This window comes from Bufo gargarizans, chromosome 10 (genome assembly GCF_014858855.1).
Source record: "Bufo gargarizans isolate SCDJY-AF-19 chromosome 10, ASM1485885v1, whole genome shotgun sequence".
NCBI classification, from domain to species: Eukaryota; Metazoa; Chordata; class Amphibia; order Anura; family Bufonidae; genus Bufo; species Bufo gargarizans.
Genome location: NC_058089.1, coordinates 11,004,799 through 11,028,504, shown reverse-complemented (window position 1 = coordinate 11,028,504; position 23,706 = coordinate 11,004,799). Strand labels below are relative to the sequence as shown.

Here is a 23,706-nt window from a genome sequence, read left to right as displayed (position 1 = left end):
TCTGTATGCGCGATTGCAAACGGCCATACAATCGCGCATACAGAGCGCTCCATCGCGAACGCTCAGGTCTGAACCCAGCGTCAGGGCTTGTTCACACGACCGTATGGCTTTCAGTGTTTTGAGGACAGTTTTTTCACCGATCTGTCGTTCCATTTTTTGTTTCCGTTGCGTTTCCGTTTCTGTTCCGTTTTTCCGTATGGCATATACAGTATACAGTAATTCCATAGAAAAAATTGGGCTGGGCATAACATTTTCAATAGATGGTTCCGCAAAAACAGAACGGATAGGGAAGACATACGGATCCATTTTTTTTGCGGACCCATTGACTTGAATGGAGCCACGGAACGTGATTTGCGGACAATAATAGGACAAGACTCAAAATGCAGCGGAATGGAAATGCAGACATACGGAAACGCAATGCTCTCGGAGTACATTCCTTTTTTTTGCGAACCCATTGAAATGAATGGTTACATATACGGACCGCAATAAACGGCCCGTATACGGAACGCAAAAAACGTTTGTGTAACAAGCCCTTAAAGAGTTATTCCCATCACAGACAATGGGGGCATATCGCTGGAATATGCCCCCATTGTCTGATGTAACACCCCTTTAAGAATAGATTCCATTTGCTGTGCAGTAAAATGGAGAGAATATGCCACAACGCTACAATGTTTCCTTGTCCTCTCTCTTCTAGGAGACTACGATATTTCTATATGTATCCACAGCGCGTTCCTCTCTGCAGAGGTTCGGGGAGTCATGCAGACTTTTAATAAGAGAGTATTTAATTAATAAGTAATGAGCGGAGGCTTCTCTTTAATATGGCAGACGCTCTCCACCACCTGTGGTCCCGCCGCCCCCGCTTTACAGGGCCCTCTTGGGTATTCCTAAGAAAATGCCTCAGTGACCTTAATTCTGCATCTCTGTTCCTTGTTTTCTGCAGGTTTCATTTTTCTGTTTTTTTAGTTTTGTTTTTTTAATCCAGCAAGCAAAGTAAGCGTGGCGCAGGCGGGAGGGTGGGAAGGAAGCTGTTTGATGGGGTCTGGAGATGGAAGTTATTTTGTCTCCTTGTAACTAGGAGACCGCAGATTACGACATGAAAAATCGGAATGGAGGGAAGGGGAGACATCAAGGGGCCTTTGTGCTTGCAGGAGATTCTGTCGCATGTAACGACTGTCCGCCAGAGTTTCCTTTCAGCACAGATGATAAAAGTCATGAAAGGCAAAAGAGATTCTACTTTTAAATAGATTTTCCTCATCTCTTTCTGTATCCTATATAGAGCGGGGACCATACAGAGCGACGCGGCGGCGGCATGTTTCAGGGTGCTGGAGGTTTGATTCCCAAATTGGAGTGTAAGGCTTCTTCCACACTTGCTTTAGGCCACTTTCACACTAGCGTTTTTTTTTACGGGTCAGTCATGGATCTGCAAAAACGCTTCCGTTACAATAATACAACCACATTTATCCGTCATGAACGGATCCGGTTGTATTATGTCTTCTATCGCCATGGCGGATCTGTCTTGAACACCATTGAAAGTTAATGGGGGACGGATCAGTTTTCTATTGTGCCAGTGAAGACGGATCAGTCCCCATCAACAGGCCTCTTGCACACGACCGTATGTCTTTTGCGATCCGTTGTTCTGGTTTTTGTTTTCGTCTCTCCGCAAAAAATCTCCATATGCAATGCGTTTTTTGCGGATCGCAAACGGAAGCATAAAATTTGTAATCATTACTGTAATGTTTGTAAACACATGGGCAAAGTGGGCATGGATCCGCAAAAAACGGATGACATACGGATGTGTTCTGTATGCATTCCGTATTTTTTGCGGACCCATTGACTTAAATGGAGCCACGTAACATTATTTGCAGACAATAATAGGACAAGTTCTATCTTTTAGTGGAACGGAAATACAGAAACGGAATGCATACGAAGTACATTCTGTTTTTATTTTTTTTTTGCAGAACCACTGAAATGAATGATTCAGCATACAGACCGCAAACGGAACAGAAACGGGGGAACATTTTTTTAAAATACAATAAATTGCACCATGATACATTCAGGAAATGGAGGACTAGACATAGACAGGTGCTCTCACTGACCACAATGTCGGATCAGGCTATGTTCACATCTGCCTGTTGGAGGAGTTCACCCATTAAGGCCCCATTCACACAATCGTATGGTTCATCGTACAAACAGCGGGTCCGCAATACACAGGCACCTTCCGTGTGCACTCCTTGGTGCGGATGCAGACCCATTGACTTGAATGGGTACGCAATCCGCAAGATACAGTAAAAGATAGGACATGTTCTATCTTTTGGGGAGTGGAGGCACAGATCGGAAGCGCTTCCACGGGCTTTCAGATCCGTGCCTCTGCACTGCAAAAGAAAGGACATGTCTTATCTTTTACGGATCGCAGACCCATTCTAGTCAAAGGGTCTGCACCGCAATATGAGATTCGCACAGCCAGTGCCCATGCATTGCGGACCGCTATTTCTGGTCTGCAGCATGGGCACAATGACCATAAAGTAGTGTGAATGAGCCCTAATTCTGCGAACCGCCAGATCCCCATTGACTACAATGCGATCAGATGGGGATCCGGCATAAATGCCATCTTTCAGACAGACAAAGTCCTGCATGCACAAGTCTTTATCCGCACAAAAGCCGACATCATGCCTGGGGACCCGGAGGTTGGCACCATTATCCAGCTATGTCAGATACGATGAACTCCAGCAGACTTTTCCACTACTGGATTTCATAACGCCGATAAGAACATAGGGGATGGGGATGTGTTGAAACTCCGCTCCAAGAAGTAACTAAGGCCTCATTCACACGACCATGTCCTTATTTCAGTCCGCAAACCATGGATCCGCAAAATACAGGTACCTTCCATGTGCTTTCTGCATTTTCCTCACTCATCACTAGGAATGACTAGTCTCATCCTACAGACTAAAATAAGACATTTTAAATCATCCATAGCAGGGATGGCCAACCTGCGGCTCTCCAGCTGTTGTTAAAACTACAACTCCCACCTTGCCCTGCTGTAGGCAGCTATCAGCCTGCTGGGAGTTGTAGTTTTGCAACAGCTGCAGAGCCTCAGGTTGACCATCGCTTATCTATCATTTGAAACAGTCATACAGATGACTGTTCATGTGCTGTACTTTTTTTTTGTGGCGGAACCATATTATTGAACTGGGTTCCTTGTGATATCTGAAAAAAACAAAACAAAAAACAGGATTTAAAGTACAGTTGTGTTCATGAGTGTAAGGCCTCATGCACACGGCCGTTGTGTGCATCCGTGTCTGTTGTTGCGTTTTCCGTGATTTTCTGCGGACCCATTGACTTTCAATGGGTCAGTTGAAAACTCGGAAATTGCACCGTTTGTCATCCGCGTCCGTGATCCGCGTTTCCTGTCCGTCAAAAAATATGACCTGTCCTATTTTTTTGACGGACAACGGTTCGCGGACCCATTCAAGTCAATGGGTCTGTGAAAAAACACGGAGGCAAACAAGATTGTCATCCGCGTCCGTGATCCGTGTCAGTTTTTTTTCCTATCATTTTCAAAGCAAACTTGACTTTAGATTTTTTTTTTCACTTTTCTGGTCTGGTGATCCTCCAAAAATCAACGGAAACGGATCACGGAACAGCGGAACCCCGTTTTGCGGACCGTGAAAAAATACTGTCGTGTGCATGAGGCCTAAGAGTGAGGTTCATGGAGCGGCGCTGTAAAACCAGCCCATGGTTGGATAGGTGTTGTCCATTTCTAGAAAAAAGACCAGCCATATTTTCTAATCATTCACAACCTCTTTCAAATCCTTTTTTTTTTACCATTGAGATTGAATAAGGTGGATCTGGACCCCATTATTGTTCAAGGCTGCGCCCAAGACCCCATTGTGGTCCCTCAAACAAAATCTTTTAACGAGTCACCACAAGGTCAACAATTGAGAAGGACAAAGCCAAGGAAGTCAAAGATGTGAAACAGGTCCAGTTATTTGGGGGGGGGGGGGGGGTCTGCATGCCAGATTACTGTCGCATTATCTGAATATGAACAGCTAAAATCTTCTCCAAACGACAGATTGACTGCTCTCTACGGAATGGTGTTAAATCCACATAGATAATGGCTTTATGCTAGATGTTACAGAAGTAGAACTTGCAACTGACCTCTAAAACACTCAGAGTACTATTCATCATGGTCTCCTTGGTTCATGAATAGAATGTCAAACCAACAGTTTAGACTGACTTCTAACAGCTCTGCCTGTGTGTATCAAAGGGTAAACTGCACTCCATAGAGCTCAAATGCTCCTCACTAGAACAAGTGAGTGGAAATGATGAGATTCCTGCATTTGGTTCGTATGTTAATGAAAAACAACAATGAAAACAATGACAACCGATTGTCAATGGCAACAAATTAATCTGCCATATAAAGAGTGAAGAACTGTATTCCATTGACCTTCTAGCAGGCAGCGCATCCTCTTATGCAGAGGAGTGTACAGTCATATCACACATGCAATGAGCCTCACAGCAAAACATGCTAATGTACGTGCTTCACGTGTTCTGCAAGTACGGCGAGGAAGAGTAATGCAGGGATTGTCATAGGGATATGTTTGTAAAATGACTAACAATTCTTCAAACAAGACTAACACATTCCTATCCTAAAATACTCTGTGCTACTGGGATCCTGCTCTGTATAGTCTCTGAATTTCCGCTTAAAAGGGGTTGTCCCGATTCAGAGCTATACCCAGAATGTCACCCAGGCAGCCCCCTCTCCTTTGCCTTGTGCTGAATCGCACAGGGCAAAGTCATTTTTAGGAGGTCCGGGTTCTCCTTAGGGCTGCCAGGTGGAGGCTTCCACCCAGCAGTGAGCCCGGTGACATTACCGGCACTGATGGGTGGCCTATAGCGCTGCCCTAGCCTGTAAAACAGCTAGGGCAGCGTTAAGCCCGCCCATCAGAGCCAGTGACATCACCACACACACTACCGGGCGGAAGCCTCCGCCCAGCAGTGTGTTATAGTAAATAAAAGAGCCCTTGCCCTGCACGATCCTGTGCAGGGCAAGGGAGAGCATTGGAGCATGAACTGCTCCGATGCTCAAGTCAGGGGGCTGCCTGGGCGAGATTATGGGCATGTCCGGATTCAGCTCTGAACCCAGCCAACCCCTTTAATTTCAGGACACTGCTCCGGTCATGCAGTCCTGTCCTCACGGAGTTCATCACATCAGAGGACATTGCACGGTCCCTCACAGGATAAGCGCATTCTGCTCCTGAAATACTCTGTGCAGCTGGAGCCCTGCTCTTCTCAGTCTCTGACTAGCCACATGTCTGCGTTCCCCATCTAATTAGAGGAGACTGCCCCGTCACATGCAACCCCCTTTCCCCACTCATCACCACATTAGTGATCAAGAACCCCCCACAAACACATTACCCTCCTGAAATACTCCATGCTACTGCTGGTGACCTTGTTCCACCCACTATGTAATATTCAAAAAGTACTCATGTCCTGAAATACTCTGTTAGTGCTCAAGCACATCAATGGGTCTGTATCGCAGCCACAAACTATGGATCCCCATAATATGGACACCTTACATGTCCAATCTGCATTCTTCTCAATCCTATTAATAGACATGCCTCTTCTTGTCAGCAAAACAGACAAGAATAGGACATGTTCTATAATTTGCAGAGCAGACATATGGAGGACATTCTTGTGATGTCCGTTTTTTTTCTCTGTGGACCCCTAGAAATGAATGGAGGATCAGACGTGGATGCAGAACATTGTTGTTGCTCTTTCTGCTATTTAGCTCATGCAACTATGTCCTCATTGACATCATCAAACCAATGGGCAGGTCAATTAATTGGCAAATTAATCTGCTGAAATACTCTGTGCTGCTCCAACTATCCATCCCCCCCCCCCCCCCCCCCCGCTGATCTGATAATGATGACCTATTATGAGGTTAAGTTATCATTATCTTTTCTAGGATAACCCCTTTAAAGTCATTCCTGAGTTAGAGGTAAGGAAAGGAAGCAAAGCAGCAGGCGGAGTCCAGCAGGGGGAGCAGCCAACCAGCTTGGTACTGGAAGATACTGGAGGGAGGGGGGGTTTCACATAGACCAGTGTTTTAAATCAGTCTATGACTGTGATGCTCAACCTGCGGCCCTCCAGCTGTTACCAAACTACAGCTACAGCTATCAGCCTACAGCAGGGCATGATGGGAGTTGTAGTTTTACAACAGCTGGAGGGACGCAGGTTGGGCATCCCTGGTCTATGACATCCCTTACACTACCAGAGGATGAGCCCAATTTATGAGATGGTTCATGACTTGTCAGAAATTAGACGACACCTCCTCCGGCAATCCGTGCACCCAGGCTCGGACTGGCCCACAGGGGTACAAGCGAGTCCAGCTCATTATTATAGACACGAGCAGAGCTCAGGCGACTTCTAGGTATAGAGGAAAGCTACCAGTGTCCTCCTCTCCCCAGGACCTACCTTCTCAAAGTTGCTGCAGAGACCCCCAATCCTCTGATAGTATCTTAAGGCCTCATGCACACGGCCATTGGGCGGCCGTGGCCGTATTGCCGTCCTCAAACGGCGGGTCGGCAATCCACGGCCATTCACTTGAATGGGTCCGCAAGTCCGGAGATGCGGAACTGAGTCACGGTACAGAACGACGGAAGCACTACGGAGTGCTTCCGTGGTGTTTCTTTCCGTTGTACATGTCATATTTTTTTGCGATGCGGACAGACCACGAACCCATTCAATTGCGGTCCCCAATGCACGGAACTTTATGCAGTTAATATTTGAATGTATCCGTACGGTGGGCCCCCAAATTAAATTTTACTGGTGGGCCCTAGGCACCCCAGTCCGACACTGCATGCACCTAACGCGATATCTACACCAGTCGTCTTTTATGGCAGAAAGCTGATGGTAGACATACTGGGCATGCTGGTCAGCCATATCCCTCACCCCCTTTATCAGGAAACTGGTGAAATGCCACTTGCACCTAAATTTTGGTGCAGTGGTATCTAAATAGTTGAAAACGCTTGTTAAACCAGAAAACTGGCATGGGGCGAATGACAAATCTCCTCCCACCCCACAGAGTCTGAATGCCTGCCTCTGAGGAAGAAAAGTGTTGTTCTGGAAGTTTAGCGGCCATTGCAGGAAATTATAAACTTGTAAAGGTAATATAGAAATGGGCTATTTTACGGCAATTTGGTTGTGTTATCAGTTCATGGCACCCAGGACCGCTAAGGAGGAAGACTGGCCATCTGCTAATGCAATGTACCCAGCAGAGTGTCTTGTAGAAGTACAGATTTAAGCCCCATTCACGTGACAGTATTTTTGGTCCACATCCATGAGTCTGTACCACCGTTCCGCAAAAAAAAAAAAAAAAAAGTAGAACATGTCCTATTCTTGTCCGTTTTGCTGACAAGAATAGGCGAGGTTACAATGGGTCCACTAAAAAAAAAAAAAAAAAAAAAAAAAAACACAGATGCAACATGGACGTCACACGGACACCATCTGCATTTTTTTGTTGACCCGCGGTTTGCAGATCACGAAATACATACGATTGTGTGAATGCACAAAGAGATTAGAGATTTCTATACTACTGCATTATAAGAACTGTACCTACTCCTGACACCTTGTGTGTCTGAACTACTGTAGTTGTCAGTCCATCTGTCACCCCTAAAACTGGCCTGATCCTTTCATGCACCAACTCCTGCCCTGCTGCATCACTGACCGTGCCAACTTCCAGGATTCCTGCCTTGCACCTCAAAACCCACCTACACCAAGGGCACCCCACCTAACACCAGGCAGGAAACAGAAGCCAAAAAGTGCCCCGAAGGGAAGAAAAAGGTGTGCCCTTCCCATCACTGCATGGCCCAGGATGCCCCAGTGTGAGGATGGCCACCATGCATGGGCGTAGCTATAGGGGGTGCAGAGGTAGCAGTCGCTACCGGGCCCAGGAGCCTGAGGGGGCCCAAAGACCCTTGTGGCACATAAGAAGACACACAACGCACTGAGGGAAGGGGGGCATAAGCTGAACTCTTGCACTAGGGCCCATGAGCCGTTAGCTACGCCCCTGCCACCATGAATACTACTACTACTACTACTATCATTGCCGCCACTGCCACTCCTGTCCGCTTGCTCTCCAACTTCTTCTCACATCACGACACTGCTCCGGTCCATGCAACTCTGTCCTCACTGACAGCACATGAGTGGACAAGTCACTTCCTCCAACAAGATCAGCATATGAATATCCTTAAAGGGGTTATCCAGGAAAAGATATTTAGGTCATCAGTATCAGATCTGCGGGGCCATAACACCCGCTGATCAGCTGTTAGACGAGGCCTTGAGCGCCGCAGCCTCTTCCAAGGCCAGCAACATTACTGTACACCAGTCATGTGGCCTAGATGCAGCTCAGTCCTATTCAAGTCAATAGGCATGAGCTGCAATACCAAGCACTGCCACTATACGATGCACGGCGCTGTCCTTGGAAAGCTGCCGGAAGCCATCGCTCATCTGAACTGCGGTGAGCACATCGGCTACCTGAAAAAGCTGATCGGCAGGGGTGCCGGGGCTTGGACCCCCACCGATGTGATAATGAATACCTATCAAGAGGATACATTATCATTATCTTTTCCAGGATAACCCCCTTAAGTACTCAGTGCTGCTGGGCATTCTGATCCTTTATGATCATGTTTTATCACTGACTGTTCACAAAGAAATTGCAAATGCAGAGAATAAACATTATGGCTCCCCTCATCTAGTTTCGATATGGAACCCTTTACGTTATAAAAACCTTTCATAGAGTTTTTAAACTAAATTAAGTCCGTACAATTTACTTTGAGAATATCTTATAGTAGTTATATTCTTTGTCAAATTTCTTTTTATTGAACAAAAATGACAACAAAGGAAAGGATACAACCCCTCTCCACAATGCACGAACATTACATATATAATGAAGCATACATAGACATGTAACACCATTAGATACATCAAGCAATACATTCGAGTTTACAATCATGGCACACGTGACGTAAAGTGCTAGCCAAGCGTCCTGCGCTAACAGTCTCGTATGTAGAAAGTATCCTGACCTATCAGGGTGCTATGTGCAAATAAGGTACATCTTGTAATCAAGTGCATACAGGTTGGGTACAGCAAGTACATGTTTAGTTTTATCTCCTGGTGACTAAGCGAACCTGGACCCTTTAAACTTAGATGTAAGCAAAGGCTATGAACAGGACCAGGATTCAGGTGTGGCAGGGAGAGAAAAGGAGGGGGGAAGATCAAAATCTCGCAACTGGGGATGGGGGGGGGGGAACAGAACAAGTAGGCCCTGTGTGGGGGCCCTCCTGGACTCGCATGCCTCAATTGCTTTCTATTGGAACAATACCTTAGGAATGCTCTAATAGGTGGTACCACTGTCTGGCGGACTAAAACAAACTCAGAAGCGGATGACCCGTATTGTACAGACACCTTATCCCCAACCCACGACTCTCTACCCTCAACTCCTAAATGTCAGCCAAGGGGTCCAAATTTTCAGATAATTCTCATGCCGTCTGGCCTCCCACCCAGCCAGCTCCTCCAGTCTGCATAACTGGTCCACCTTCACCTCCCAGTGCGATAGAGATGGCGGATCCTCACTAAGCCATTTCTGTGGTATAAGTAGCCTCGCTGCCTGTATCAAGTGTGTAGGTAGATTTCGTTTGGATGGAAACAAGGCCGGAGTGGGGAGCCAGAGTAGCACTAACTCTGGTGTCAGCTGGATGTGAGTGTTCATCACTTTGTCTATCGTAGCTGAGACCCCATCCCAATACGGGCGAAGTTTTGGGCAAGCCCAGAATATGTGGGATTGCGTTCCCGTCGCCTCCCTGCACCTCCAGCACAGGTCGGAAGTACTAAGGCCCTTGGTGAAAAGTTGCTTAGGTGTCTGGTACCACTGGGTCAACGTCTTGTATGAGTGTTCCTGCACCCTCACACATCTCGAAAAGCCGTGTGAGTGTGCGTGAACGCGCAGCATATCTGTTTCAGAAAAATCTAGGCCCAATTCAGTGGCCCAGGTCTTTAAGTAGTATGGGATCCCTATAGGGGCTTGTACATTAAGTGCTAAGTACAACTTGGAGATCACTTTACTAGGGGGAGAGACCAGCTGCAGTAGCTTCTCAAACCAAGTATTGTCTGCTGTGCCCTGCCTACTATCCAGCAATGGCTTACTAACAGAGTTAAGTTCAATAGTATCTAGGAAGTTACTAGAAGACAGAACGCGGAGAATGGGGTGCTGTTCCTGAAGGGTGCCAGAAGCCCCGTCCAAGAATTCAGTGATGGTGTATTTGTATAGTTTGTTCCACACTGGCGATATATTGTCTGCAGTGGGTCTGGCAATGAAAGGGGCAAGGTCAGCTGGCATCAGTGGTGACGGTGTACGAAGCAAGCTTCTGTCCTTATTCAGCTGTTTGATGACGGCCACCGTACCTTTAAGTAGAGCATGTGAGTGAAGTGAAGATGAGTTCAAGCCCCACAACCCTGCTCTCTGCTTTCTATCGAGCTGGGAGATTTCAAGCTCTCTACCTAAAATGTGTGACCAGGGGGCGTGTAAGTGTAACCATCTCTTCAGGTGTATGGCCTTATAATACAGCTGGGCGTCAGGTAGAGCCATGCCTCCTTGGTTCTTCCTCAGTATCAACATGCGATGTGCCAGTCTCGCTCCCCTCCCCCCCCAGAGGAATATACTAAAAAGCCTTCTGATTTGTGTGAAGAAGGAAGAGGGGAGAAAGACAGGCAGCATCTGCATGGTGTACAATAACTTAGGCATAATGAATGCCTTCAGCAAATTCTTCCGACCCATCCATGAGACATACGGGATCCGCAATGTGTGTAGCTGTTGCTGAATATCTTTCAGTAACGAAGCATAGTTCAGCGGAAATATTTTATCTAATTTGCAAGGAATCTTGGTACCCAGGTAGGACAGGTGAGAGGTCTGCCATAAGAAAGGCGTTTTGGATTTGAGTAAGTGGATCTGCTTGGCGGGTGCAGACACATTCATGGCCTCTGATTTAGTATAATTTACTTTGAAGTTGGACACCTGCCCATATTGCTCGAACAAGGACAACAGATGCGGGAAGGCCTCGACCGGGTTGGAAACCATAACTAGAAGGTCATCTGCGTAAGCTGCGTTAAGGTATTCAATGGGGCTATTCTCCAACTTAAGACCTCTAATACCGGGATGTTCCCTAATAGCCTGAAGCAAAGTTTCCATTACGAGGATGTATAAGGCAGGTGATAAGGGACAACCCTGCCTCGTCCCATTCCTTATAGGGAAAGAAGGTGACAGGGTACCATTCACTCTAATCCTAGCGCTTGGGTCACCATATAGTGACATGATAGCCCTTTGAAACTGTTGGGGGAAGCCAAATTTTTGCAGGGTACTCGTCATATAGGCCCAGTTTACCCGGTCAAAGGCCTTCTCCGCATCTATACCGAGCAGGACCAGAGGGAGGCGTTTATTTACCGCTAGCTGTATAGTGGATATAATTCTACAAGAATTATGACTGCCTTCCCTACCAGGTACAAAACCCGCCTGTTCGGGGTTAATGAGTTTCGGTAAAAGGACACTTAACCTAGTTGCCAGGAGTTTCGCCCAGACCTTAACGTCCACGTTTAAGAGCGAGATTGGTCTATAGCTGCCACACAATTTTGGGTCCTTTCCGGGCTTAGGAAGTATAGTGACTGTGGCCTCGAGGGACTGCTTAGGCAGGTTAGACCCATTCATGAGCTCATTGCACCAGGCAGCCATGTAAGGAGTAAGGGTACTTGCAAATTTTTTAAAATATCCCACTGGGAAGCCATCTGGACCCGGGCTCTTCCCTAGTGGCATAGATCCTAGAATGCTAGTGATCTCTTTTTCTGTTACAGGGGAGAGTAGCGCTTGGCCTTCCTCCTTTGTCAAGGATGGAAGATGAAGGTGTTGCAGAAAGTTATCTATCAGCGTGTTCCTATCTATAGTAGACCCAGGAACCTCATCAGAGAGACCATAGAGGCCGCGGTAGAATTTCTGAAATTCGTCTGCTATATCTGATGTTTTATGCACGGTAGTACCATCCGTCCTGTTAATTCCCGCTATATACATCGACTCCTTTTTTTGCTTAAGAAGGGAGGACATGAGTTTCGTACCCTTGTCCCCGTGGGAATAAAAGCGGAATTGCGAATATTGGTATGTTTTAGCATACCCAACATTCAGGTGGTCTGTCAGTTGCTTACGCAATATGGTCAGCTGCTCTTGGGCCGTCTGGGCTCTAGAACGTTTGTGCACAGACTCAATAGCGGCAATCTTTTTAAGTAAAGAATTCAAATACTCCTGTCTGTCCTTTTTAACTTTACTGCCTAGTGCAATGAGCTCACCCCTCATGACCTGTTTGTGTGTCTCCCAGACAGTTGTGAGTGGCATTCCTTCTGTGCAGTTCTCTTGGAAGTACCATGTCATTTTCTGGTTGAGATTGTCTAGATCTGCTTTTTTATCCAAAAGTGTCTCATTTAACCGCCATTGTCTGGCATGTGTTGGCAGAGTCGGGAACCGGAGGGAGGCAGTCACTGGTGCATGGTCAGAGACCACTATGGGTTCTATGGTAGATCTCTCCACCCTGTCAGCACAGCTACCCGAGATCAGGACATAGTCCAGCCTCTTATGGGTGTTATGCGGGGCTGAAAAGAAAGTATAGTCTTTTTCGGCAGGGTGGAGTAACCTCCATGCGTCCACTAAGTTGGCATCAGCCAAGTATGCGTTAACCCGTCCCAAGGCCGCCTGAGTCAATTGAGACGTGCCATCAGACGCGTCTATCAAAGGGTTAAGAGTCATATTAAGATCACCTCCTATTAACCTGATACCTTCCGCAAAAGATGCGAATGTCTTCAGGGTATTAGTGAGCCATTTTGTCTGGCCACGGTTAGGGGCATATAGACTGGCAAGGGTCACTACCTGGGTACCAATTGTGCCCTTAACAAATACATACCGCCCGTCCGGATCGGTTTGTGTGCAATTCAATTGGAAAGGGACTCTCCTCGATATAGCAATACCCACCCCCCTTGCTGCCCTACAGTACTCGCTAGTAAACCAGTGCTGGAAGTAATTTTTGGGAAGGGTGGGAACATGTGCCGACTTAAAGTGCAATTCTTGCATGAAACAGACATCTGTGTGTAATCTCCTCATCATGCGAATTACCTGTGACCTCTTCTGCGGGGTGTTGAACCCCCGAACATTAAATGAAGTACATTTAATTAATGCCATAGTACAAGCTAGATGGGTACCATAGAGCTACCAGCAGTATGGGTACATGCGTGCGACCAGGGAAACTTGGTAAAACAGTAACCAGTAACAATAACCGGATAATGGAGTAAATCTCCAACAAATGGATCAGATGACTTGTGCCCAACGCGCAGCCCGTCAGAAGTAGGCAAAGCGCGAATGGCCCAAGCCAGCCGTATTGAAGGCGCTCGCACCAGGATTGCGCCAGGAAATCCCTGGTGGTCGTTATCTGACGGTGGGGGGGGAGGGAGCCGTTTAGTCCCCCACGCCATAGCAAACATATTCAAATATAATACTAATAGCTTAATTACCTAGCTATCAATCTAATGGTCAAGCCAACCCAAGGGCTCTCTAGTAGGCCCAAACAGACCTTACCCCCCTACCACAGCAATGAAGTAATGCAACAAGTCATATGAACCGCCACCAACTATTATAATAGGAAAACGTGGTTTACATAGGGCTGCCTGTGGTGTAGTTGTGCACCATATCCATGGTACAAGGGACGGCACTGCATGGGAATGTACCGTGGACCCCACAGCCGGGTCGGACCACCCAGGGGCCGCACCACCTCCACCCAGCACTCAGCTGCATCCCATTCTAGGCCCCACAACCCGGGGTAACGGCTGTATACCTCCCTATCAATAGCAAACAAACAGGCATAGATAGTGCAGAGTATACTTGCATAACCAAACATGGAAAGTGTGCATGGCCCAGGTCGGTCCGAGCTCTCTAGGTCAGGCAGCCGCCCTCAGCCAGCAAGATGAACACTGTAAATCAGGCTCACTAATCAGGGCCTGTTGTTAAGTCTTCTCTTCGTCGCCGCTTTGATCCACCTCTGCTCCGATGGCAATTCAGGCAGTGGGACTCCCGTATCTGCAGACGGGAGCCATGACGGGATGTCCAGGGGGGTTGTCTGCAACAGAGTCCATGCCGCTGGTAGGTCCGCCGGGGTGCGGATTGTGCACCTTTTCCCCTCAGATGAGAAGATCAATCCAAATGGGAAGAGCCACTTGTAGGGAAGCTTGATAGCCCTCAGATGGTCCGTGAGCGGCCTCAGGGTTCTCCGCTTGGCTAACGTCGACGGTGCTAAGTCCTGAAACAGGAGAACTTTGGCTCCTTCATAGAGCGGTTCTTTCTGCTCCCTGGCTGCCTTAAGGATCGCTGCTGTATCTGTGTACCGCAGGAGACCACAGACTACGTCTCTCGGCGGGTCAGTGTCCTTCGGCTTCGGCCGTAGTGCTCTGTGAATGCGTTCCACGCAGACTTCTGCGGCCCTGTCGGCGCCCAATAGATTGGAGAATATGGCGGCCGCCGCCTCCGGAAGTGCTTCATGCGGTACTAGCTCTGGGAGACCCCGCAGCCTGATATTTTTCCTCCGACTGCGGTTCTCTTGGTCTTCTATAAGAGCAAACGCAGTATCCAGTGAGGAGGCAAGCGCCGTGCTGTTGTCACCCAGCGTCTGGGCAAAAGTTAGTATGGCCTCCTGTGTGTGCTCCAATTTCTCCACACGGTGCCCAATGTGCTTCACGTCGCTCTTGATTTCATTCAAATCTTGAATCACCGGAGCTAACGCTGAGGTCAGGGCTTGCTGTATGAATTGGCGCGAGATGGGTGCCGAGGAATAATCACGGGACCCAGCGTCTATAACTGAGGAGACGCCGTCCGCTCCCTCTGCGTCCTGTAGCCGGGCCTCATGCTCCGGCGGCGCCATCTTGGCAGCACTCGCGGCCGGAGGCTTCTTTTGCAGAAATTTGTCCATTTCTTGTGGACCGCGGTCCGATCTGTGGGGTTCAGGCGTGCCACTGGGTATATATCGACCCACTTTGCCCATTCTTTCGAAGCTAGATAGCAATATTAACTAGTTTGCTGGCTCACATGGAGAGGAGCTCTCTCACATGCGTCTGGCTTGGCCGGAAGTCAAGCTCCGCCCCCCATAGTAGTTATATTCTTGTACATAGGAGCAGTATTATAGTAGTTATATTCTTGTACATAGGAGGCAGTATTATAGTAGTTATATTCCTGTACATAGGAGCAGTATTATAGTAGTTATATTCCTGTACATAGGAGCAGTATTATAGCAGTTATATTCTTGTACATAGGAGCAGTATTATAGCAGTTATATTCTTGTACATAGGAGCAGTATTATAGTAGTTATATTCTTGTAAATAGGAGCAGTATTATAGTAGTTATATTCCTGTACATAGGAGGCAGTATTATAGTAGTTATATTCTTGTAAATAGGAGCAGTATTATAGTAGTTATATTCTTGTACATAGGAGCAGTATTATAGTAGTTATATTCCTGTACATAGGAGCAGTATTATAGTAGTTATATTCTTGTACATAGGAGGCAGTATTATAGTAGATATATTCTTATACGTAGGAGCAGTATTATAGTAGTTATATTCTTGTACATAGGAGGCAGTATTAATAGTTATATTCTTGTACATAGGAGCAGTATTATAGTAGTTATATTCTTGTAAATAGGAGCAGTATTATAGTAGTTATATTCTTGTACATAGGAGCAGTATTATAGTAGTTATATTCTTGTACATAGGAGCAGTATTATAGTAGTTATATTCCTGTACATAGGAGCAGTATTATAGTAGTTATATTCTTGTACATAGGAGGCAGTATTAAAGTAGTTATATTCTTGTACATAGGAGCAGTATTATAGTAGATATATTCTTGTACATAGGAGCAGTATTATAGTAGTTATATTCTTGTACATAGGAGATACATAGGCAAATGTGATCTCTACACAGTTTTATAACACTTGATGGATTCGTATGTGACTGACATTTATAAAAAATGAATAAATTATGAAAAATATACCAGATGGAAAGAACTGACTGATTGTTCTAGTGGGTTTTTGGAAGGATTTTGACATCAGATCTGCCTACGTTAAACCTGCCATTCACAGAACCAAGGGAACAAAACAGAGGCCTTACAAGTAGTGTTGGTAGCGCACCAAAGTGCTCGTGTGCTCTGGTGCTAGAGTCGAACACTGGTGTTCTGGTGTTTCTACTAGTGAGTATTCCTATACAGCAGAAGTCTCATATTTTTTTTTGTAAGCGGCCATGCAGCTCTATAGTGTAGTGGTTAAGGTTCTTGGCTGTAATGTAGAAGGTTGCGAGTTCAAATTCTGCCAGAAATTTTTCAGAAATAGAGAATACATTTGATTTAAGTACACTGACTCGAGCACACGCGATATTCGGCCAAGCATAGCGATGCTCGAGCCGAACACTACTTACAAACTCACAATCAAGATAAAAGGAGCCAGAATGGTGATGCATAGGTGTAGCAGAGTAAAATGTGGTCAAACTCTTTAGCAAACAGTGCCTCAGTTTATTAATCCTAAAGGTGGAGTAAGCTTCGACCGGCTGTCTATCCCTGCACCAGCTTAAGGCTACATGCACACGACCGTTCCGTTTTCTGCGGTCCGCAAATAGCGGATCCGCAAAAAAACAGAAGCCGCCCGTGTGCCTTCCGCAATTTGCAGAACTGGCGATCGTCAATAAAAATGCCTATTCTTGTCCGCAAAGCGCGGACCCAAACAACGGCCGTGTGCATGAGGCTTATATTTTGACTCTACATCAGTTGGGTTACTTTAAGACAGATTTTGACATCGTTGTGGTGCAATTTTGGGACATCTTAGGCCCCACCTCTTTCAGCCAAGCCCTGCCTTGTTGAGCATATCAGAAAAAAGTTCAAAAACCCCAGATCTGGGTCACTGTGCAGCAAGCTCACCGGCATTCCCACTTCTCACATAACATTTCCCTTATTCAATGTGGCCCTGTCTTCACAACTGGATCTTAAGGGTATATTGGTCAGGCAGATTTTCTGCTCTATAATCGCTAACGGGCATCTCTATGAAAGCTTGTTAGCAATCATCTGGCAGTGTAAGGCTAGGTCTGCGCGACACATATGTTACAGTGTAGTTGTGCCCTATGTTGCACGACAATTTTTATAATTATAGTCTATGGTGTCGCACTGCAACGCAACAGTCACAGAAAAATCCATTTTGAATGGATTTTTTGCGACTGTCGCATCACAGTTCCATGTCGCAGTGCGACACCATAGACTATCATTATAAAAATTGTTGCGCAACAAATGTCGTGTTAGACATAGCCTTATGAACAAGCAAACGTTCATTCATCTGGCAATTCAGATATTTCAGCATGCTGAAAGATCTGAATTTGCCGGCGGTGGATCGTGCTGTGGAATCACGATCTGCCGCCGACACACTGCTGTCCTGCATGGGGACAAGCGATGGCATAGCTATCACTCCTCCCCACGCTGCAGAAGACATCACTGCGTGAAATAGCAGCCGTGTCCTTTGCTAGCTATCTGACCAGTGGCATAGCTAGAAATGACTTTCATGCCGCCCCCATTCCTGTGGCTAGTAAAGATCTCTTAGACCAGGCCCAGGATCTGCTCCATCTGTTTTCTACACTGTCTATACTGTCACTGTATATCATTTCATTGTATAATACTGTTGAGGGGGCCCTGACAAAAACTTTTTGTCCTCCTCCTCCTCTTGGATGGGCCCCTTCTGGGTCAGGGCACCAAAGCAGCGGCTTCCCCCATAGCTACGCCCCTGTATCTGACGACTGCCTGGAGGGAGCGCTTCCCCCCCAACAATCTCTCGCAGTATAGAGGTGTCTAATACACCCTTTATAGGTCACTGTCGAACTTAAAACAAGCAAATTTTTATCTCTTGAAATACTCTGTGCTATTGAAGACTGTCTCCCTTTCAACTCTAGTTTATGACTCTCTACTTGTCTCCATCCCCCTCCTCACATCATGATACCACCCCTGCCACCTACCATCCTGTTCTTACTTACATGAGTGCACAGGTTACTGCCTACAGCATACTCCTCTCTTACTGCTGTAATTCCCATGACCTGATTGGATACAGGCTGGACTGGGCATAATGGATCTGATGCGCTCAGCATTAATTCATGTTAGGAGCATTAGGTACTTGTGCAGCTGGTGGCTGCAGATGCCCTCCTGAATTCACCCGTATAATCTTCCTCAGGACAGTGCTAGGATTGAATACTGCAGTGTGGACAGTGGTATCCGGCTCTGCCGGGGCGGTATATTGTGCTGCACTGTGGTATCAGGCTCTGCCGGGGCGGTATATTGTGCTGCACTGTGGTATCAGGCTCTGCCGGGGCGGTATATTGTGCTGCACTGTGGTATCAGGCTCTGCCGGGGCGGTATATTGTGCTGCACTGTGGTATCAGGCTCTGCCGGGGCGGTATATTGTGCTGCACTGTGGTATCTGGCTCTGCCGGGGCGGTATATTGTGCTGCACTGTGGTATCCGGCTCTGCCGGGGCGGTATATTGTGCTGCACTGTGGTATCAGGCTCTGCTGGGGCGGTATATTGTGCTGCACTGTGGTATCAGGTTCTGCTGGGGCGGTATATTGTGCTGCACTGTGGCATTTGGTTCTGCTGGGGCAGTATTTTGTGCTGCACTAAAGTATTGCTGGTCCTGCCTACTTGTGTTATCCCACCTTCTGTTAATTTGGGCCTACCTACAAATGGGGCTACTTTTAGACTTTTTGTAAGGGCCCAATTAAATTCCCAGTCCTCCTCTGGATACAGGGTGTTTTCCCCACTTCATGGCATCAGAGACCCACAGGAGGCAAAGCATAAGGCTGGGTTCACACCTGAACGTTTTACAGCGCGTTCCTATGGGAATGGTTCTCACCTGGGCGTTTTACAGCGCATACGATCGCGCTGTAAAATGCCCGACGCCCCAAGAAGTACAGGAGCTTGTTTGGGGCGTCTTGTAGACTTTCGGGAACGCGCGACAATGGGCGTTCGCTTGTCTCTGTATGCGCGATTGCAAACGCCGGTACAATCGCGCATACAGAGCGCTCCATCGCGAACACTCAGGTGTGAACCCAGCGTAAGACACCTAAGTGGTGAATATGTATATAACGTCTAGTGTTTGTGCTAAAGACAGATGTAGCAGTTGCACCCAGGCTCTAAGTATAAAAAGACATCAGTATTGCAAATGGCACATTGTAGGTGGGGCGCCCTGGTACGGGTTTTGCTGTGGAGCCCAGGAGCTTGATCTTGAGCTAGATAGATGGTAGTACCAAGACTGAAGGTAGCATTCCTTTCTAGCAAGGCACCCACATGACTCCAGCACATGAGGAGTTAATCTGCTGCCATCTCCGGCACATCGAGTCAGTTGCTATACGCCGCAAATCTGAATAACTCCAAATCACAAGTGAAGCACGGAGTAGATGATCCAATTTTACGTAAGTACCTCCTTATTTAGCTCTCCTGATTACAGGGTTAGCGCCTACAAATGGAAAACAATACTATTTGGAGCATTAAAATTCATGAGACTTGGACACCTAGCGCCAATCTCACTTGTGAAATGAAATCACATTAAGAAATGATTTCTCTGGGAGATGAGCTTGGAGTAATTGCAATTTGAAACATTATTGCAGAGAGATTTATTTGGTTTTCCTTTGGTGTAATTAGGATTGGACCCAGATGCAGTTGTACGCTAGATATATGCATATATACTGTATGTACATACTGCAATATATGCTTATACCTAGACACAAATAGGCCTGTACATGCTGCACACATTCCCAAGTGTGTGTGTGTATATATATATATATATATATATACACACACACATATACACACACACAAATAAGCTTATATATACACACATAAATACATGCACACACAGATGTATCCAAGCATATACATCCACATACAAATATTCAGTATACACGTCCAGATATACACATGCATCCCTACAGCACATACAGATATTACTGGCACTAAAATTTCATATGAAGTGAGCAGCAGAAATTTTGGCAGATTCATGACTACACATCACCCATACTGTGCTCTATCAAACAAAAATCTGCTCCCCCCTCCCTTGAATTGTCAAACATGTATGACCGCGTGTGCCAGCCATATGACATGGCACACACTGTGTAAGAGGTCTGCATGTGTCTCTACAGTTATACCTGTCTAAACAGTGGGGAGTTAAGTCAGGAGGCACCCAATTACTCCTGCGTTTAATAATGGGTGCTAGTATGGCCCAGCCCTGATGGTAGAGGTGCAGTACAATGCAATTATCTCCCACTTTATATACAAAAAATAAATAAATAAATAAATAAATAAATAAATGAGGAACACAAAAAGAATGAGAAGTGTGATTCCAACCTAACGAAGGGTGATCTCATCAGTACTATTCTGTACTTACTAGGACTCTGAGGTCCAACATGGACATTGGGGCACGTTGCCTATTGGAACCAAAAAGAGAAGACAGACAGCACCAAAGTGTGACCCCATCCACTTCCGCCATCTATCTCATAGGCATATCCTTCTAATACAACAATAGGCTTTGTCTGAATAATTTGTACAGTGAAATTATCACCCTATCCTTGTTTCACACACATTTAATTAGTAATACCTCCCCCCCAATCACTACTACTCCTCTCCTCCATTATTATAATGAACCCTCCCTACACCTGAGGTTTAGACCCTACCCCATATAGTAACCCCTAGAAAGAGAGAGGACTCTGGCTATGCCTTTTCAAGCCTCTACTTCCCCCAGACTTATTAAGCAGTCTACCCCTGTACTGCAGCTTCCCCCAGACTGAAAATACATAAAATATTAATGGGAAATGATTCTCCTGTGGACTTTTTCTATTGCTAATCAAGAAAACGCTGGCGATATGAATCCTTTGAAGGGTGGTGAGCGGTCTTCTGGCTAATTCACCTGTGTAAAACACTTCAAAGAACACAATCTAGAGCCTTAAGGCAAGGAGACTGGGATCTGGGCAAAGAATTTGGATACTTTCTATAGGTTCATAGAAGCCTGGGAGAAGACTTATGTAGCCATTATATATATTGTTACTAGTAGATTATTCAATTCTTATAGTACATAGATAAACACAAGTTCTCCTGCCTTCCAAGTGTTGAGCTAGCACTGCAGCTATGGTGCAACGAGGACACCAACAGATAACCTAGATTACTGCTGAGCCTGGGAAATTTCGTATTAAAGTGTGTATTAGTGGAAACACATCTTTCAGTGAAATATTCCACAGCAGATGAAGGCTGTCAGTGCCCCCTTATGCAGACCTGCACCATTACCTAGTGACAGAGCTGTCATTCTGGAAATCTTCATGTCTGAAGCATTTAGCAACAACAGAAGGTGACTGTCACAGAACAGCACAGGATACACTGGGAATGCAAGTGACTGGGAGCAGCCAGGTATTACACAGGTGTCATGTGGGGGGCTCTGCCAGCTCCTAGGCTGTGCCATTATCTAGATAACACAATCATCTAAATGACACATTGATCCTGTCAGGCACAATAGTCTCATCACATGGCATCTGCTGGCTCATGCCCATTATTAATGAGCAACACAGGCAGCTGACATTTAAATGAGATCCCAGTAAAGATAATGGACATCTCTGGAGCTGCTCCTGCAGTGGCCGATTGCACTGACTTCCAATAATGCTGATGTCCTGGATGGAGAAGGTGACACTTGTCATTGCAAAGCTGAGCGGCACATCCTGGACAGAGCAAAGGGAGGCAATTGGGAATTTGGAGGTATAAAGTTTTAGGGGGGTTTCTACAAGTAGTAGGAGCTTGATGTGCAAGTAACAGTGGTGCCAGGGCTATAGACTGGTACCTAGAGGACCTAGGTCAGGTGCATATGTAGAATTAAGCCTTATGTGTGGGGTGTCTGAGAGGACAGAGACATTTGACTGTTCCTGCGCAGCTGCAACCACTAGAAATGACCAGGAACCTTACACCTTTTTGCACCTGGTGAGATGGTGATATACTTGCCCTTGTCTAGTGGCCAGGAGAAGCAGAATGGAAGACTGGTATCCAGCCTTTGCATATGTATCAACAAGATGCCTTCAAGCATAAGTGCTTCACTTTGTTCCTGAAACCAATGACTATTGTCATATCTCACACCTCAAAAAGGTGCATTCAGTTTTGTCTTAAGACCCACACAAAACCTGCACATCAGAGTAATGCAAATTCACCATGCAACAAACACCCAGCTGTGCCAGGCAAGCTTCTTACCCAGTGATGTACCATGAAGCTTAGAAAACACCCACCTACCCTCCCTGCAAGCAAAGAAAGCAGCTGCTGCTTGAACAGCAACTATAGCATAATAGAGAGGAGGGCAGAATACATTTCACCTGCACATCACAATACATCTCCCATCTATAACCTGCCAAGCAAGCATCTTACACAAAGCACTATGCAAGCAATCAGCATTCGTCAAGCTGTAATGTGGGCTACTCTACACAACCTGCAAGCCAAGCACCCAGCTATAACATGATGAAGACAATAGTACACTACATGCCACCTGCACAGCACACTGGCTTCCATCAACACCCAGCAGCTATAACAGGCAATGTCAGCCCTCTGTCAATCTTACCTGCTTTAGCTGTGAGCACACAAGTCAGCAATGCAAAAATCCCATCCATTTGTGTTATGCACAGAATTGTTCCTAGGCTGGAAGCAGTAAATAATCCTCATCCAGTTTGGTGGAGACGGAAAGTTGTGCAGCTCCCTGGAAGGCTGGTGTGAGACTGAGCGGTTGCAATCTCCAGGAGAATGAGATCTAGGCGCACACCACTCATCAATGAGGGGGAAGCTCCACTGCCAGCATCAAGCCTATTCCATTCTGCAAACACCTACCCAGAAATAAGAGCAGCCCCCTGCTAATATTAATCACCACAACCAGAAATGTCACCCTAAATGCATGTGCCGGGGTGAAGGGCAGAAGTGCAGGATGGTGGAAGTGTTTGCTTCACCCTGATGGGAGTTTTGGTTCATCCTTACACCAGAAACTCCAGCTTTTAGATGAAGGAATTGAGACCAGTAATTATCACACATCTACTACATGCACATTACTCGGGGGCTTTACTGGATCTATGGAGGAATCATGTGCAGGTTTGTAAGACCGCAATGGTGCAAAAGCAAGTGTTGTGTAAGTGCTTGAGTTTAGTTTTGTAACATTTTGCTACAAGTTTCTCTAAAGGTCAAAACTAAGGAAAATATAGTAACATAAAGGGAGTTAAAGGGAACCTGTCACCAGGATTTTTTGCATAGAGCTGGGGACATGGGCTGCTAGATGGCCGCTAGCACATCTGCAATACCCAGGTCCCATAGCTCTCTGCGCTTTTATTGTGTTAAAAAACAGTTTTGATCGATATGCAAATGACCTGATATGAGTCCTGTATCCGGAGTCAAGCGGAAAAGAGCCCATCACCGCCCCGCGTCCTCCAAATCTCCTCCTTGCTGGCTGACGTCACAGAGCTGGAGCGCCAAAATCTCGTGATGCGCGAGCTAGCGCATGCGTAGTTCGTTCCCTGTGCTGATGCCAGCACAGGGAATGAACATGATG

At 46.3% G+C, this 23,706-nt stretch overlaps 1 protein-coding gene across 3 annotated transcripts in view; it reads right to left on the bottom strand.

The window, feature by feature from the left end:
- The window catches only part of NELL1 (neural EGFL like 1), an 843,611-nt gene extending 820,743 nt beyond the window's left edge, over positions 1–22,868 (bottom strand). For all 3 annotated transcript variants that reach the window (XM_044270977.1, XM_044270974.1, XM_044270976.1), the window contains exon 1: positions 22,735–22,868. In XM_044270977.1, coding sequence (XP_044126912.1) covers positions 22,735–22,783 — 49 coding nt within the window. In that variant the 5' untranslated portion in view covers positions 22,784–22,868. The remainder of the gene's footprint in view (positions 1–22,734) is intronic.
- Between the last annotated feature and the right edge of the window lie 838 nt (positions 22,869–23,706).